This window comes from Paramisgurnus dabryanus, chromosome 7, assembly GCF_030506205.2.
Source record: "Paramisgurnus dabryanus chromosome 7, PD_genome_1.1, whole genome shotgun sequence".
Lineage (NCBI taxonomy): Eukaryota > Metazoa > Chordata > Actinopteri > Cypriniformes > Cobitidae > Paramisgurnus > Paramisgurnus dabryanus.
In genome coordinates, this window is record NC_133343.1 from 33,271,911 (window position 1) to 33,288,627 (window position 16,717).

Genomic DNA, 16,717 nt, shown 5'->3' on the forward strand with positions numbered 1-16,717 from the left:
GTGAGTGAATAAGTGAATGAATTAATGAATGAATGATTGAAAGGACAGACGAATGAACGGACCAACCAACCAGCAATAGAATGGACAGATGGACAGACGTATACATGAATGAGTGAATGAATGAATGAATGAATGAATGAGTGAATGAATGAATGAATGAATAGCTATGTGAACGAACGTGGGAAAAGCTACGTAAAGAATGGTAGTGGAGGTAGTGAAAGGTTCCATAAATCAATGAATAAGACAGTGAAGAAAGTATGTTAGTGTGCGAGTAAATAAATGATCTCATACACAAACAAGAGATTGAATATGTGTGAGAATCTGATTAACTAGTGTAACTGTGAGTTCAACATGAGTATGCATGCAAACAGAGCGTTGCTCACCTCAGTCTGAACCATGTTAACTCTCTGTGATCGTAACTCTCTGATGCAGTTAAAGATGTCCACCACACCTTCACTCTCTGCCATGTCCAGCATAACATCCACTGCAATGAAACAGCCCGTTCGACCGGCCCCGGCACTGCAGAAGACAACATATTAACATGACACCGGCTTTAATATGCTGTAACACATCACTGCACTATGATATGCTGTCTACACATTATTTTCATTTTGCTTTCAAGCATAAAGGAGAACGATGTTAATAATTAATAAATACTGTTAATAAATAATTCATTGTTAACATTCAAAGTTTGAGAAGTGCTCAACACAATTATGTGTTAATATGCATGCTTAATCATATACACATCACACTGATGGGGCTGAGGCTGTTGTTTTCGCCAGCATTTAAATGATAGGTGTTACAAAAACACAGTTCTGGCAGACTGAGGTGTGTTTGTGTGCGAGCATTTGGACAGTAGATGTGCTATCCGTCACTCTGAAACTACTTCCCACATACACACACACACACACACACACACACACACACACACAAAAACACACAAAGTAACTCTACAAAGCTACAGATTGCCCATCACTCTCAGTGATTAATGGTGCAACTGGTAAACAACTGAGAGAGAGAGAGAGAGAGAGAGAGAGAGAGAGAGAGAGAGAGAGAGAGAGAGAGAGAGAGAGAGAGAGAGAGAGAGAGAGAGAGAGAGAGAGATCCTTGCCACATCCATAGAGACAAACCAGCATCCCTTAAATTACCATTAGGAATTTCCCAGAGGAAAATTGTTTTGCACAGAAGTTGCTCTTTGATAGTTCAGGAGATTATAAGGAGTTCTCTAATGTGTTTCATTTAAGTTTCAGCTTAGTCTTGGATGTTATCCTAAAATTAGGAAATATAAATCGAAACAAATGAGACAAATATTTAAATACAGTGGCAGGAAAAAGTATGTGAACCTTTTGGGATTTCATAGTTTTCTGAATAAATTTATCATAAAAAATGTAATCGGATCTTCATCGTAGTCAAACATAATGTATCAAAAAACAATAACACAAAAAAAATCTGATATTTCATATCTTTATTGAGAACAACCCAAAAAAAACTAATATTGCTTGTGGAAAAAGTATGTGAACATTTGAGTTAATGGCCTTAAAAAAAGCTCATTGGAGTCAGGTTTTAGCACACATGGAGTCTTGTTATTATAATACGTTTGGAGGTGTGGACTACAGCTACTTTGACTGATAAAAACCCTTTAAACTTTTGGAGTTTGCTTTGCACAAGAATAACACGCTTATGTAAGCCATGCATCACCAAAAAGAGCTTTCAGAGGAGCTACGATCAAGAATTGTTGCATTACATAAAGCTGGAAAGGGTTACAAAGTTATTTCAAAGAATTAAAAAAGTCACCAGTCTACAGTTAGGCTAACTATCTACAAATGGAGACGCTTTGGGACTATTGTTACTTGTCCAAAAAGTGGGCGCCCAGTCAAAATGACACCAAGAGTTGTGAAACCCTGAGACATTTGTAAGATGGATTGGTCTTTTTTTCTGGATTAATATCTGAGATAAAAGAAACTTAAGCAAAACTTTCTATTTCCTCTCATCAATTTGATCTCATTCATGTCAAGGAAATAATAATACAAAAAATAATACAGATATTAAAAACAACTCATCTATGATGTCATTAGTAAGTTCATATAAGTTCATATAACACATGTGGTATAACGCTTCTGAAGCCATGCAAGATCTCTGCGAGACTAACAAAAGAAATCAAATGAAATCTTTCCCTGCCAGCATTTTTTGCCAGCTAGCGCCAGCATTTTTTATGATTTTCATAAAAGCTTTAAGTCTTCCAGAAAATGTTCGTCTTTTGAACATGTAAACATACAATATATCAAATGAAAGAAGAGACCTTCTACTTTCAAACAAACAAAAAACGTTTCATACTACCTTCATACTATCATACTATGGGTAGGTTTTTTCAAAAATACCAAATTTTTTGCTAAAAGCTGAGATAATTGCATTTTTGTGAAGGAATTTTTGATAGAGATCAGATTCAGAGTGATATAACATACACAGAGTTTGAACTGTTTGTCCTAAGGAAATACTTCTGGGTTTTATAAGTTGGGTAAAAGCAACACCTGCTGAATAATAGCGGAAATACGGATTGCCGGAAAAACTCATCATTGGCAGGGAATTTTTTCTTAAAAAATCTCTTAAAGTGACACTTTGTAGTTTTTTAACCTTCATAATATATTTTCAAGACCCTTGTGATGGTACATTGACTTAAAAGTGTTGAATGATACTTTTGAATGACAGGTTGAATGACAAGAAAAAGAAACCTAGGGTTTTGTCAGAGGAGACCAGAAAGAGAAAACGGGAGAGTGACAGAATAAAAGGAAGGACGAGGATCAAAATTGGTCCAGCATTTTCTCGCTGGCGTGAACTAAAGGAGGAGGAGTACCTGACCGATGCTGACTTGGCCGTCATGCGTTTGGACTAGAAAGTAATGTTATATTGCTTGCATAAGTCTGGTGCAAGAACAAAAAATGTTTTTTTGGAACGTGAACCTACGACATGGGCGACCCGGGTTCGATTCCCCATTAAGGCAAAATTTATTTTTTATATAAACTTTAACCAAGCGCCCACCATTACATCTGGCTTGTAAACGTGAGCTACACGATCTTTTGGCGTTTGAAAAAAATAAAACCCATGAAATTATATTCATATGACATGCTGGAAGGCACACCGCAGACTTTGTGACCTAAAGAGTTGTCTTCTTTTCCTTTGAAACAGTGCTGCGGCGCTTGTGGCCTCTAGGGGCGCTAGACGTGAAAATACAAGTCTAGCACCCCCTAGTGGCCAAAAAGTTCTGCGGTGTGCCTTTTATTGAATAGTTAATCCCTCAACGGCAGGGAAAGAGTTAAAGTCTAGAATTATTTTCAATCCTAATCTATACTTCAGCCTCACGACCCTTTGGCTAATCTTAAATCTCATTTGCCTCCGAAATTAATTGACACTTACTGACACTTTCAATACCTTACCCAAAAACATTTTCGACAAAGTTTCTGTCACAGTTACATCCCACGTAGGCCATGTGCATGAGTATGTCTGTACTGCACAGTGTGTCTGTCCATCTGTGTAAGCATGTGGACATGTTGTGGACAGATTTGCTAGTGAATGTCTCTACAAGTGCTGGAACTTTCCACTGTGTGTTTGTGAGATAATGATAATGAAAACTTTTGTGTAAACTATTCCTTTAAAAACTGCTTGAGAAAACATAACTTACAACTCGTACCGCAGTACTGTATTCATAGTAGCCATCAAATGCCCATAGGGAATATTGTATAATCTGAATAATCAATGGTTTTCTCATTCGGCATTCAGAGATGCACCATCAGTCCGACTTTAAACATCAACCTTGGGCTACAATGTATCTTAAGAAGCAAAAGCAAAGCAAAGATGGGTAGAACACAGGAGAGAACGTGTCATAAGGTCAGCACCTGCAGTGGACGGTGATGGGTCCTGCGTCTGGAGGATTTAGAAACTTGACCTGGCGAATGAAGCCCAGCAGGCCGGTGGCATAGCAGGGAACGCCGTGGTCAGGCCAGCTGGTGAAATGAAACTGGCGGATTTCGCGAATCTCGTGATGGCCCTTCTGAAACAAAGAGCGCATGATCAATAGGGAACAGTGATGGTTTGTGTTATTCAGTGTATGCGAATAACTATATAAGTGTCACCATATTAATGTTTTGATCATGGTTAAAATTGTAAACGCATTATAGTATTTGGTGTACCGTGTAAACACTTATATATACCTTGGCATCTGTATATCTCAAAGTACCATGATATTGCCATCTGGATAAAATTACAGCTGTACTTTGAGACAAATCATGTAAAACATCTTGGTGCATAACAGCCATTTAAAGGAAAATGAAGTGTAACCATTGTATCGCTCATTCCCAATAATATTTCCCCTAACAGCAGCTTGGAGATGGGCCTGCAGGGTCAAACCACAGTAATGACATGTGGTCTATGTTTGTCACACACATAGTGTAGACAGTTGAATCCTACCACTTCCTTACTAGCAGTTAACACCGTGATAAGCCGTTAATTATAATTTGGAATTGAGCGAGGTATAATCCGTGTCTGGAGGCGCTGATACTGGCGAGAGAGGACCGGTGTCACAGTTTAATGCGGCTCGCGTGTGTGTTCGTGTTTGTTTGGAGAGCAGTAAATGAGCCACAATAGATGTTATGAGACACCTCGTGAACTACAGGAACGGCAGGGTATCTACTGTATATGAATAAGAAAAGGTTATCACAGTGGCCATTAATATCACTTATCATAATTGAAATAATTTAGTTGTTCAAATTCTTACTACATGTTGAGGGATTGAAGAGGGATTTTAAAAATGTGTCACTCCCCACCGATCACCGATTACAATTAATCTAAGATGCATAAGACTTCTCCTTTTGCTCTCTATTTAACCTTACTGCAGTCTAGGACAGTGGCTGCCAACCTGGGGTCTGGGCCCTCCTCAGGGGGGCGCCAGAGTTCACGGGGGATCCGATATGCTTTGAGCTTATATAAACATCCATAAAATGTTCCACTAATAATTTTATTAAAACATATTTTTAAAAAAATCATATTCTTACAATGCCTACCCTTTCTCACGACAAGTTGTGTTATAGTCACGAAATATTTGATTCATTTATTCGTGTTGAGGACACGATTTTCCGCTTTTTTCGTGTCATTAAGCACAAATTACTTTTTCGTGTCACTGAGCACGAATTTCTATAAATAGTTTTTCGTGTCAGTGGCACAGCTTTCTTTTCCGTGTCATTTTATGTATTGTTTTCTCATAGTTTTTTCATATTTTTAAATCATTGTCCCTTGGGATTAGTTTTGGGGTTTGGGTTAGGATCAGTGGCGGCTGGTGACTGCTCTTCCGAGGAATGCAAATTCAAAATATGTGTTCGGAGTGTCGTGTGTTGCTCGTGTTTTCAAAATATGTGTTTGTTGCGTCATGTGAACCATGTGCTTAATGTGTGTTGTGAAAATAAGTGCCTGCTGCATGCGCGTCAAAACCTTTTATGATAAAAGAGACACTCACGTTCACAAAGTACTCGCAAGACACTCCCTTAACAGTAAACTCTGATTACGCATAAGATTATAAACTCTTTAGACGCGTCTGCAGCAGGCACTAATTTTGACAAGACATGTGATGCACACAGGTTCACTCGACGCGCCAAACACATATTTTGAAACATGATGGGCTAAATACATGTTGTGACAAACTTCACATCGTGCGCCCTCGAAAAAATAAGTCACCGGACGCCACTGGTTAGGATGCAATTTTATGTATTGGTTTCTACATGTTTTTCTTCCGATTTTAAAACTATTTTCGCTTGGGGTTGGGGTTTGGGTTAGGATGTCTGAAATGTAACAAAGTCATTCTAAACCCAACCCAAACGACAATACAAAAAATTGGGGGAAAACAACGAGAAAACAATACAGAAAATGACACAGAAAAAAGTTGTGCCACGGACACGAAAACTATTTATAGAAATTCGTGCTTAGTGACACGAAAAAGACATTAGTGCACAATGGCACGAAAAAAAAGCGGAAACTGTGTTCTGAAGGTAGCTCTTTTGTAAAATAATTATTTAAATTTTGCTCGCTCCATTTCAACATGCTTGTCGACATGACAACAAAATCAACCAGAAAGATAAATGTAGAGGGTTGGGGGCCTCAGATTATCATATATATACTTGGGGGGGGGGGTCCATGGATAAAAGGTTGGGGACCACTGGTCTAGGAGAACCGACAAAGATCTTGCAAAAATCTCATATCACATTTATAGTTGAAGAAACGTTTAAAAGTCTCGTGAGACAGATGGATCGAGCAGTTTCGAAAACTTGCTGATGTCTTGCCGCTCCATACCGTACCGCCTCCTTTAAATGACTCCCAAAGACTCCCACTATCAAAGACTCTCATTCTCTACATCTGTTGTGTTTGGATCATCACAGGCTTCTGCAAGCAAACTCCTAAGAGCTTCATGATTCGCTTTCATTGCAAAATATTGTCTGCTGGCTCAGGATCTCACAAAGTCTGTCTGTTAGTTCACGTCATGGTTGTGTTTTTTAATTTATGCAGATCTGCTGTCAAGCTGTTCTTGAACGACAAGAAAAATTTAAACGATTGAGCGAAACATGCATTACGGGCTTAAACACAAGCTGATAGATCACGTGGTTTGCAAGAAGAACATTTGAAAGGATTAAAGGCGGGGTCCATGACTTTTGAAAAACACTTTTGAAGGTCCAGATTGTGTCGGGGTAGGGGCGTGTTTGTTTCGGTGATTTCAAATGTCAGCATTGGCTTTCAGAGATCATGGACCCCGCCTTTAAATGACAAAAGGATAGACGGACAGACACAACTGCATGACAGGAAATTACAAATGAGATCTTCGTGGAATCTAAATATTTTTTCCTAGACAACAATACGTTTAAACAGAGACTCTTCTGCTTTTCTGTAACATCTGTTGGATATAGGTAGAAAATGAATGCATGGATGTAGAGTAGGGCTGGGTGATATTGACTGAAGTTCATATATTGGTTAGTTTGGATATATAAGTGATATACGATTGAGGTATCTTCTACAAGATTGAATACAAATCAAAGAAATGAGCTGGTTGAAAAGCTTACGTATGACCTCATTGTAAATTTTTGGCAAGCTACTCTTGCAAACATCATATGGTATTATCTCATCCTGTATCCAACGTGGAAAAATACCAATTTACCGCCCAGCCCTAATGTAGACTGAAAAAGATTTTTCTTTACCTTCTGGACAGTAAAGGTTCTGATCACATATTCAGCAAGAGGCTCGGTTTCGATCAGCGTCACTTTGATGTCGCCGTACACCTCTGTCTCATCGGGCCAGTAGCGCACACATTTCACCTTTACATAAACACAGAGACATGTGTACATTTAATCCACCTTCATCTTCAGGAATCTTCATTATGTCTGTTTTACAGCATGGGCTAAACTCAGACATAATGCCATTTCTAGAAAGCGTATTATCAAACAAGTCCCAGATGACACAGCATAACAAAGCGCTGTAATTGGCCACCTGTCAGAGAGGATGTTATCTCTGTATTAACAACCCGTGTGGTTGGAGTTCACTGGAGCAAATCATTGAACACCGGCCATTATATTCATTGTGACACCAAACGGCTCTCGTCGGGAATATCGTGAAGCTCTTTCGCACCCGGACGTGCTCAATTTTAGGATGTCCTCCAAAATGTTCGGCTCACTTGATTTAAAGTTTCTTCTGAATTTGAACAAACTTTTTGTTTCAGAAAACCTGCCAAGAACACAGGGTAACACTGTATTTCACCCAAAATATTGAAAAACGCCAAATAAGATATTTTGAATTATTGTAATACATCTGGATGTTTCCCTACATTAAATACTGTAGTATACCTTGTGTTAAATTGTAGTATACTGTAGTATTATATAGTAATTACTACACTTTGTAAAGTAATTACCTTACTACTATGCTAATCTATAATCCAGTATTATGTAGTATTAACTACTGTATAATGAATTGATCAAATGTAGTAAATACAGTACCGTAGTAAACTTTAATATTTATTATGATAAGGTTAAAAAACACAGTACTATACAATCTAGGAATTTTACTATAGTAAATACTAAAATATACTACAGCATACAAAAAAAATACAGAAAAAATTTACAAAAGTTGTCACTGGGGTGTTACCCTTTTAAAAAAGAAACAATTGTACTTAAATGGTGCATATTAGGACCATTTGAAAGGGTACCGTCCCAGTGACAGCTTTTTTATATTTTGGGTAAAATATAACCCTGTAATGTTTTACTATTAGCCATGATTACCAGGTTATTATATGCTATGCTATATACACCCAAAACACTTTGCACAAGCACCCGCCTTACATATTTATAAATGTATGTGTTGAGTTAAATCGTAACACCCTCGATTTAAAGGATTAGTAAATTTTCTTAAAATAAATCCAGATAATTTACTCGCCCCCATGTCATCCTAAATGTTGATTTTCTTTGTTCAGTCGAGAAGAAATTATGTTTTTTGAAGAAAACATTCCAGGATTTTTCTTATTTTAATGGACCCCAACACTTAAAAGTTTTAATGCAGTTAAAAATGCAGTTTCAAAGGACTCTAAACGATCTCAAACGAGGCATAAGGGTTTTAAAATAAAAAAATACAAAATATGCACTTTTAAACCACAATCTCATCTTCCTCCGGTCCACTGAAGCGCCAGCGCGACCTCACATAATTGCGTAATGACGTAGAAAGGTCACGTGTTACATATATGAAACGCACATTTGTGGACCATTTTAGACAATAAACTGACACAAAGACATTAATTAGTATCATTCCACATACAACAACGTCGGAACGGTCCTCTTTCTCCACACTTGTAAACACTGGGGCGTAGTTTCGCATACGTCATTCGTGACCTCTTGACATGATGACATATTGCGTGAAGTTGCGCTGGCGCGTCACAGGACCGGAGGAAGACAAGAAGTTATGCTTTTGTGCATATTTTTTTTGTTTTCTTGCCAAAAATGACAATAATTTCGCTATATAAGACCCTTATGCCTTGTTTGAGATCATTTAGAGTCCTTTGAAACTGCATTTTTAAACTGCATTAAAAATAATAAGTGTTGGGGTCCATCTAAGTCCATTAAAATGAGAAAAATCCTGGAATGTTTTCCTCAAAAAACATACTTTCTTCTCGACTGAGCAAAGAAAGACATCAACATTTTGGATGACATGGTGGTGAGTAAATTATCTTTATTTTTTTAAGAAAATTGACTAATCCTTTAACCTTGGCACCATGGTAAAACATGTATCAAGTGAGTGCTTTGTAAATATCAGTGTTAATCCTGTGCTATTTATTAAGGGACGAGATAATGAAAGAACCCCTACCCGGCCCACTTCCACCAGGTTGGTTACCATGACGATGCTGGCAGAATTCTCCTGCCAAATCATCCTCCAAAAATCCCTCACTGTTTCCTGCATGGGACCTACGGGAGACGAGCAGTGACAAATTTAGCAGTAAACAAAGGCATGGATATGATCATACACCCACAATGAACTACAGATAAGACTTTTTTTAATAGACAATAGTTATATTACATAATGAGCTGTTTAACGTGAAAGTGCACTGAAGATGGCTGTTTCATTTGTATAAATTACTGTTTATTATTGGAATAGTGAACCCAAATGTGACCCTGTGAATCCAGCCATATGTAAGTCGCACTGGTATAGTCAAAAGTAAAATACCTGTGCATCACAGATGTATAAACAGGAGATTTTATTATTTTTTCCTTTGTTTTCTATGAAACACATACACTGTAAGTACTTTTATCTTTCGAATCAAAGGTGTCGTGACTAAGTGGTGTATTAAAGTATCACATAAAGCATTCTTAGCACAACAGTACACCAACAAAGACCAGCGTCAACAACACAAAATCTGCTTGTTTTAGCTTCTGTGTTCTCTTTTCAGCAGGGATGTTTTAATTAGTTTCTGCTTTTAGATATAGAGACAGAGAAACACAGACAGTGCTGGGTTTTGCTGATGTTTTGTCTTTGTACTTTTAATTACCTTGCGTGGCTATGTAGTGTCTCGGTCTGTGGTAGCCCTGGGAAACAAGATGGAAAAGAAAGATGAAAATTATTCGAAATGAAACTTATTTTCCCCACCTGCACAAACCACACGCAACAATGGACTTCATTTAAGCAGACTTTGTTTAAAACCAATTCTGCACTCAATGGGACATTGTACTTTAACTTTCTTAAGCTGGCGGTCCATTAGCATTTTAACCACTACAAAACAAAATTAGTGATCTGTGGAGATTTGCACGGCCGACAAGCTTTTAAACAAACCACTGCGGTTTATGACCGGGTCTCTGGTATGACGGTGATGGTAATTGTTTTATTTTTTAGAAATGAAAGGGTGGCACGATTATAGCTGCTGCGGATCTAAAGTGTAAGTCCGTCTGGACATGTTTACTTTCATTGGGTAATAAGAACATTCATGTGGACTGACAGCATCATTACGGTGTTTAATTTTTTTTTCATAAAATTCAAAGCATTAGACTTTAATCATGATTTTACAGTAACTTATTGGAGCGTTTAGGCAAAGAGATAAATTCAGATGCATCTATGATTCACCATAAGTAGGACTCTTAACTGCATGTAGCACATAAATATTGGATTCATCTATTAAGCATTTCTCGGACGACATAGATAAAACATTTTTAAAGTGGTTATGCAATACAGAGGCTTAAAAAGGTTTTTCAATTCTATCAAATCTTTGTTTATCCATATGTCTGCATGCTAAGACTGTTTGATAGTTTAGTCCTCAGTATTACACATGTTTAATGCAACAATGTTGTATACTTACATCTATATAGTTGGCGTTTATGTAGTCAGAATGGGGGTCTCCATCCAGTGGTTGCAGTCTGACACGAGTGTGATCGTCTGTGGGGTCAAATATTCAGAGAAGAGCCGGTCTAAAGTTAAACATACACTTTAAAGGGGAGCTACAAATGCATCAGCCGTACGGGAAACAGAACTGTTGTATACCCAGTGTGAGCACTTCTGAGGAAGAACAAATCAATAGATTTTGCAAACTTTTATAAAAGACATTAATAAGTTTTACGCAGTAAGCACATAACTGGATATGAGCAATTGCAGTATTACATTTGCAGTCAAAACTAGTATAATTTCTTAAAGAATGCATTTATTACCAATATGTTGAAGCATCTGTTTATATTTTCCTAAACCCCTGATCATAAAGTACAGATATCTGAAAAATATCCGTATATATACTCATGTTTTCTGTTTTAGATGAGGGAAACGTGCATGCGTTATGGAAGTGACAACATACATTGTAAGAATTCTGTGAATTAAAATGCACAAACTAAAATCAATAATACCCAACAAATGGAAAAGGGCTGGCTCTTGAAAGAACATTTCATATTTATTTTATTATATGCACATTCATGAGGAAAAAACAACGTGACATTTCTGATATTTACACTTACTTAACTATGGAAAAATGCTTTAAAAACTTTAACAGAGACTTGGTATATCAATCTGAGATATCAATATGGTTCAGTACATTTCCATGGAATTGCACATATGTTGTCTATACTGTATACACAAAAAGTATTAGTAACACTTTACAATAAGGTTGAATTTGTTAACATTAGTAAATGCATTAGCTAACATGAACTAAGAACTAAACTATTAAGTTCTGGATTTCAAAGCACAAACTAGCTTTAAAAATTGGCGATATGGGATACATGTACACATACAATAAGAGCTAAATATTTTTGTGATTGCCAGGATAAATATGAGGCTAGACCACAAAACCAGTCATAAGGGTCAACTTAATGGGAAAATCTTTAATCTGAGGGTGCAAAAGATAAAAACATTGTCAAAATCACCTTTAGTTGTCCAAATGAAGTCCTTAGCAACACATATTACTAATGATAAATACGTGTTCATATATTTATGGTAGGAAATTTACATAATATCTTAATGATTATTGGCATAAAAATTGACAAATTTGACCCATACAATGTATTGTTGGCTATTAACTGGGGCTGTCAAAAGATTAACCGTGATTAATCGCAAATAAAATAAAAGTTTTGGTTTGCATAATATATTTGTGTGTATTATATCACGTCCCGGTTAAATATGGGGTACCGCAAGGATCAGTTCTAGGTCCTATCTTGTTCTCGTTATACATGTTACCTCTAGAAGACATCATCAGGAAACACAACATAAGCTTCAGCTGGTTCAAAACGCCGCCGCAAGAGTGCTTACTCGATCTAAGAAGTATGACCACATAAGTCAAATTTTGACATCTTAACACTGGCTACCAGATAAATATTGCATACATTTTTTTTTAAATATTGCTAATCACCTATAAAGCCTTAAATGGCCTTAACTCTTTCACCGCCATTGAAGAGATATCTCGTCAATTAAGAGAAAACGCTTCCCCGCCAATGATTTTCTGTCTTTCCGCAACACCGCTATTATCCACCAGGTGGCGCTCTTCCGAAACTTTTTAAACCCGGAAGTATTGCCCTATGGCAAGCGGCTGCATGTCCGTGTCTGTTTTAAAGATCGCTCTGAATGGGATCTCTATGAAAAGTCTGTCACAAAAATGGAATTATCTCTGCTTTTTGCTCAAAATGAGGTGTTTTTGCAGAAACCTACCCATATTAAAAAGCTGATTACAAAAGAACCACTGAAGGTAGGATGAAACGTTTTTTTTTTTTTTTTAAAGCAGAGGGTCTGTTCTTTCATTTAGTATATTGTATGTTTATATATTTAAAGAAGAACATTTTCTGGAAGGCATTAAACTTTGGTGAAAATCATGAAAAACGCTGGCGCTGGCTGGCAACTTTTTTTTAAAACGCTGGCGGTGAAAGAGTTAAAAAATTTACTATGCAATTTTGATTTTGTATGCAATTAATCGCAATTAATCTTTTGACAGCCCTATATACAAATATACCCGATCTACTTATGACTGATATTGTGGTCCATTGTCACAAACGGTGGTAATGAATATCTTATCTCTTTGAAAGATATTTATCCTGTGAGTAACTGTAAATCTATGCAAAAGAAAGACAAGACAGAACGCTATGACCATAAAAATTTATACATTTTCCCCTCATAAGAAGTGCACGTACAAAGGAGTGCATCAGTGAAACTCGGTATATAATTGATTTAATTACTCTAGCACCGCCGGTCTTCATCTTGTCATCTTGTCTTCTCTAAAACACCTGATCTGGCAAAAGTTTAACACAGACACCAAATCTTTCCACCCTCAAGGATAAAACTGTAAGTTTCGGCAATTACTGTGCTACTTCTGGAGAGAGAAAAGACTGTGCAAAAGGAAACGAAGGAGGGTTAAAGGAAAGGTGTGACACTTGCTCCGCGCCGCGTGTGACGTTCCTCTTTGATCACACGCAGAATGCAAATCTGCTGTTGAGGCATGTCGACTGTAAGCCAGCGGATGCTCTCTGATGGCAGGAAACTCCACACAATCCCTCATCCCCTCCTGACTTTTTATAGCTAGGAGAAACGGCTCCACGTCTGACACCGCGAGAGGTTGTTTACTCGCATATAAGCCCTTCTGCTCTTCTTATTCTTTCTGCTCAATATTCGCCAGCTCATATTTTTAACTTTTAACTCTCTTTCTCGCCTAACAAACATCTCAGCTGTCTCTCACAGGTGCTTTCGTCTGTCTGCTGACCTCTCAGCTTCCCGAATTGAAACGTGGGAGGAGGCGTAGATGAAGGGAATGTAGGGATGTGGATGGAGAGAGAGAGAGAGAGAGAGAGAGAGAGAGAGAGAAGGAGACAGAGCTAATTAGACTCTACCGAGTCAGTTGTCATAACAGCGAGAGCTCAACGGGGATCCTCTACGCAGCAAAGGGACCAGACACAAAGCTTTAATTGGGAGAGAAATGACCGGACTGGAGACGCGGGTGAACAGTGATGCGTCTACAGTAGCTCTTAGTCATTCCTGTAAAACTATTCAGGTGTCTGGATAATCGCATGTTTAGTGGAAGGAGAAAAGATTGTTGGGGATGAGACTTTTGTGAGAGATATGACAGTGACGTACTTTGTTCGTGCATTCCTAAAGTCTTTCTTGATTGTGATAACGCTGCTAGCAATCACCAATGCTGCACCCCAGTTTGCATACTTATACTGTGGCCTAAAAGTATGCAGAGCACTGTACTGTATTTGTTGAAATAACACACATTTTAGAGCGTAGCAAATGTGCATGTAAGTACTGGGAGTAATGACCATTTTTGAATTGATGTATATTGTGATAATTGACAATCACACATATCAAGGTCTGTAACACACAAATAGCATAGCTCATTTAAGCGATGTAAAAATACTTTTCTTTGAAGCAATGCCCCAAATATGTCCCTGGTCTCTTAATCAGCAGTTTTAAGGCTTTGTCATCTTTACAGCTCTGATATATACCCTCACTGCGCTGTCAGCCCACTGCATTATATACCTAAATAGGCTATTAAATCCCTTCCTGACAGCAAAGAAGTTCCTCTGACAAACAGGCGAAGTGCCGTCTCACACACCTTGTGCCACGAGTGCCAGCCTTTCTAATCCAGTTTAATCCATTTCCATCCGCTCTGGGATAAGACGCTTTGCTCGTGAAGTCTACCTGAGAGGAGCGCAACGGGTTTTAGCGAGAGCCAGAAGCGTTTATGCGAGCGCTTTGAGAGCTTGGCATTAGGACAAGTGTCCTCCTAATCTGAACATGAGTCTGCAGGAGTAGAGAAGGTTCATTTGCACCTACAAGAATAAATAGGATTTCTTTTTATACAAGAAAATTAATTTACATGTTATTGCTATGATTTGAAACCCACAGAAGGTGTGTTGGTGTTTCCAATATTTTAAAATAAACACAAATAGGATCTTTTTAATATGGTTCTCCTATACAGTAATACAGTATTTAAATCTAATGTGTCTTGACATTTTAGTAATGTCTTACCGTAGGTTCACACCAGCCGTGCTTGAGGCGTCAAATTCGTGTCTACCGCATCTAGTTTACTCAATTCATTCGCACGTGAAAGCAATGCGTGAAATTCTAGTCATCGAGACATTCATGGCGCGTCATGGGAGGGGCTTCTGCTTGCTTCCTGTAATCAATTTCCTACTAGAGCAAGCTCCTGATTGGTTAACACGGCGCGTTTTTCCGCCAAAGTTAACATTTTTCAGTTCGCGCATTTGCCGCGGCAACGCTTAATTCGCGCCATTCACGCAAACTCTAATGCTACGTGCACACCAAATGCAGGGTATCGCGTTACTCGCTCTAGATTACTCGTGGGATTTAACTTTGCGTCATGCTAATTTTTCGGTTGAATTGAATATTTTCAACTTGGGTGAAGACAAGTTTGAGGCGAATAGCGCGTTTGCCATATTGTGTCATTCACATCGCCCCATGCGAGGATGTGTCTGATCGCGTCTTTGCATTGACTTTGTATGTAATTTACTTGCGTAAATCGTTGAACTCGCGTCTGGTGTGAACCCACAGTAACGCACCGCGCTAAATGCCTCATTCGCGCCGCGAGACCTCCAGACGCGTCAACACATCTTTATATTGACTTAAAATTGAAGTCATTTGCGCTTGATGCCGTGGCTGGTCTGAACGCAGCATTAAAGCTAGAGGAGGATTAGATTTGCAAAGATACCAAAGACTGGTAATCTATTTCATGTGTAATCTGTTTCTCTTAGACAGTAATGAGGTTACAAACTCAGATTTGTAATCGTACCAAAGTATCTTTTAAGGCTCTGTACTTATTTTGTATGTCAACAATAAAATTAAATAAATAAATAAACTTTTTCTGTCTGTTTTCTCTATATGATAAATAAAAGGGCCTCATGATGTCATCTGAAAATGATGTCATGTCTGAATGATAATTATTATTACCATGGTAAAAAATACAGTAGCCAGACAGTAAATGTATTCCATCTGACATTTAGCATAACTGAGTCATTTCAAGAACGTCCATCAACAATGAATATTGTAAAAAAATACATCTGTGAGCATTACACATGTGAATGCAAATCCTCAAGCTTTGGTCAACACATCAGAAGAGGATTTTTACAGAAAGACTTCAGAGGAACCTGAGGATGCCGGCAGCACCGCGGTACGTGAAGGGAATTCATGTCGGAATCTGAAGGGCTCACAGAGAAGAACTGAGAAGGTATCTTCATTCGGACACACACGGATCCACACACTTAAAAGAGCAAAGCACGCTCGCTTTTGTGTTTGAACTAATGAAGATGAACAACCTGGACATTTATTATTCAGCGGGGTGCCTTACCTTGCATATTTTAACCTCAGATCCACGGAGGCAATGGTACTAACTGGTTAAAATGAGTGACAGTTTGTGTAATGAGGGAATGTGTGCCGGTTATCCATTAGGGGTTCATTTCTTCTTCGTGGAACGACTGTGTGAAGGTGATGTTCACCCTCAAAATTGCATCATGCGAAGGATTTTAATTCAGGGAAATTTAATTTACGCTGTATGTGTATGAAGATACATTAGAGCATTTACTCTTTGCCAACTGAGGTCTCATTTACAGGAATGTTATTTGCGAAGAGAAAGACCTGGTAATCTGCTTACCTAGCATTTTAAGGCAACACATGCCTGCAAGTAATAAACCATAATAGTCAGTCCCTGCAAGATTTTTTGTGAATCAGCAATCGC

The 16,717-nt window shown here is 38.1% G+C and overlaps 1 protein-coding gene across 10 annotated transcripts in view; it reads right to left on the minus strand.

Moving 5' to 3' along the window:
• Positions 1–16,717, minus strand: part of ptprt (protein tyrosine phosphatase receptor type T) — a 320,643-nt gene that overhangs the window by 19,111 nt on the left and 284,815 nt on the right. For 6 of the 10 annotated variants that reach the window (XM_065279610.1, XM_065279609.1, XM_065279611.1 and 3 more), the window contains 6 exons: positions 10,859–10,944; positions 10,058–10,094; positions 9,379–9,476; positions 7,230–7,346; positions 3,891–4,045; positions 384–519 (listed from right to left, as the gene is read on the minus strand). In XM_065279610.1, the coding sequence (XP_065135682.1) occupies positions 384–519; positions 3,891–4,045; positions 7,230–7,346; positions 9,379–9,476; positions 10,058–10,094; positions 10,859–10,944 (629 nt within the window). The remainder of the gene's footprint in view (positions 1–383; positions 520–3,890; positions 4,046–7,229; positions 7,347–9,378; positions 9,477–10,057; positions 10,095–10,858; positions 10,945–16,717) is intronic. The other 4 variants (XM_065279615.1, XM_065279613.1, XM_065279608.1 and 1 more) reach the window with 2 other exon arrangements.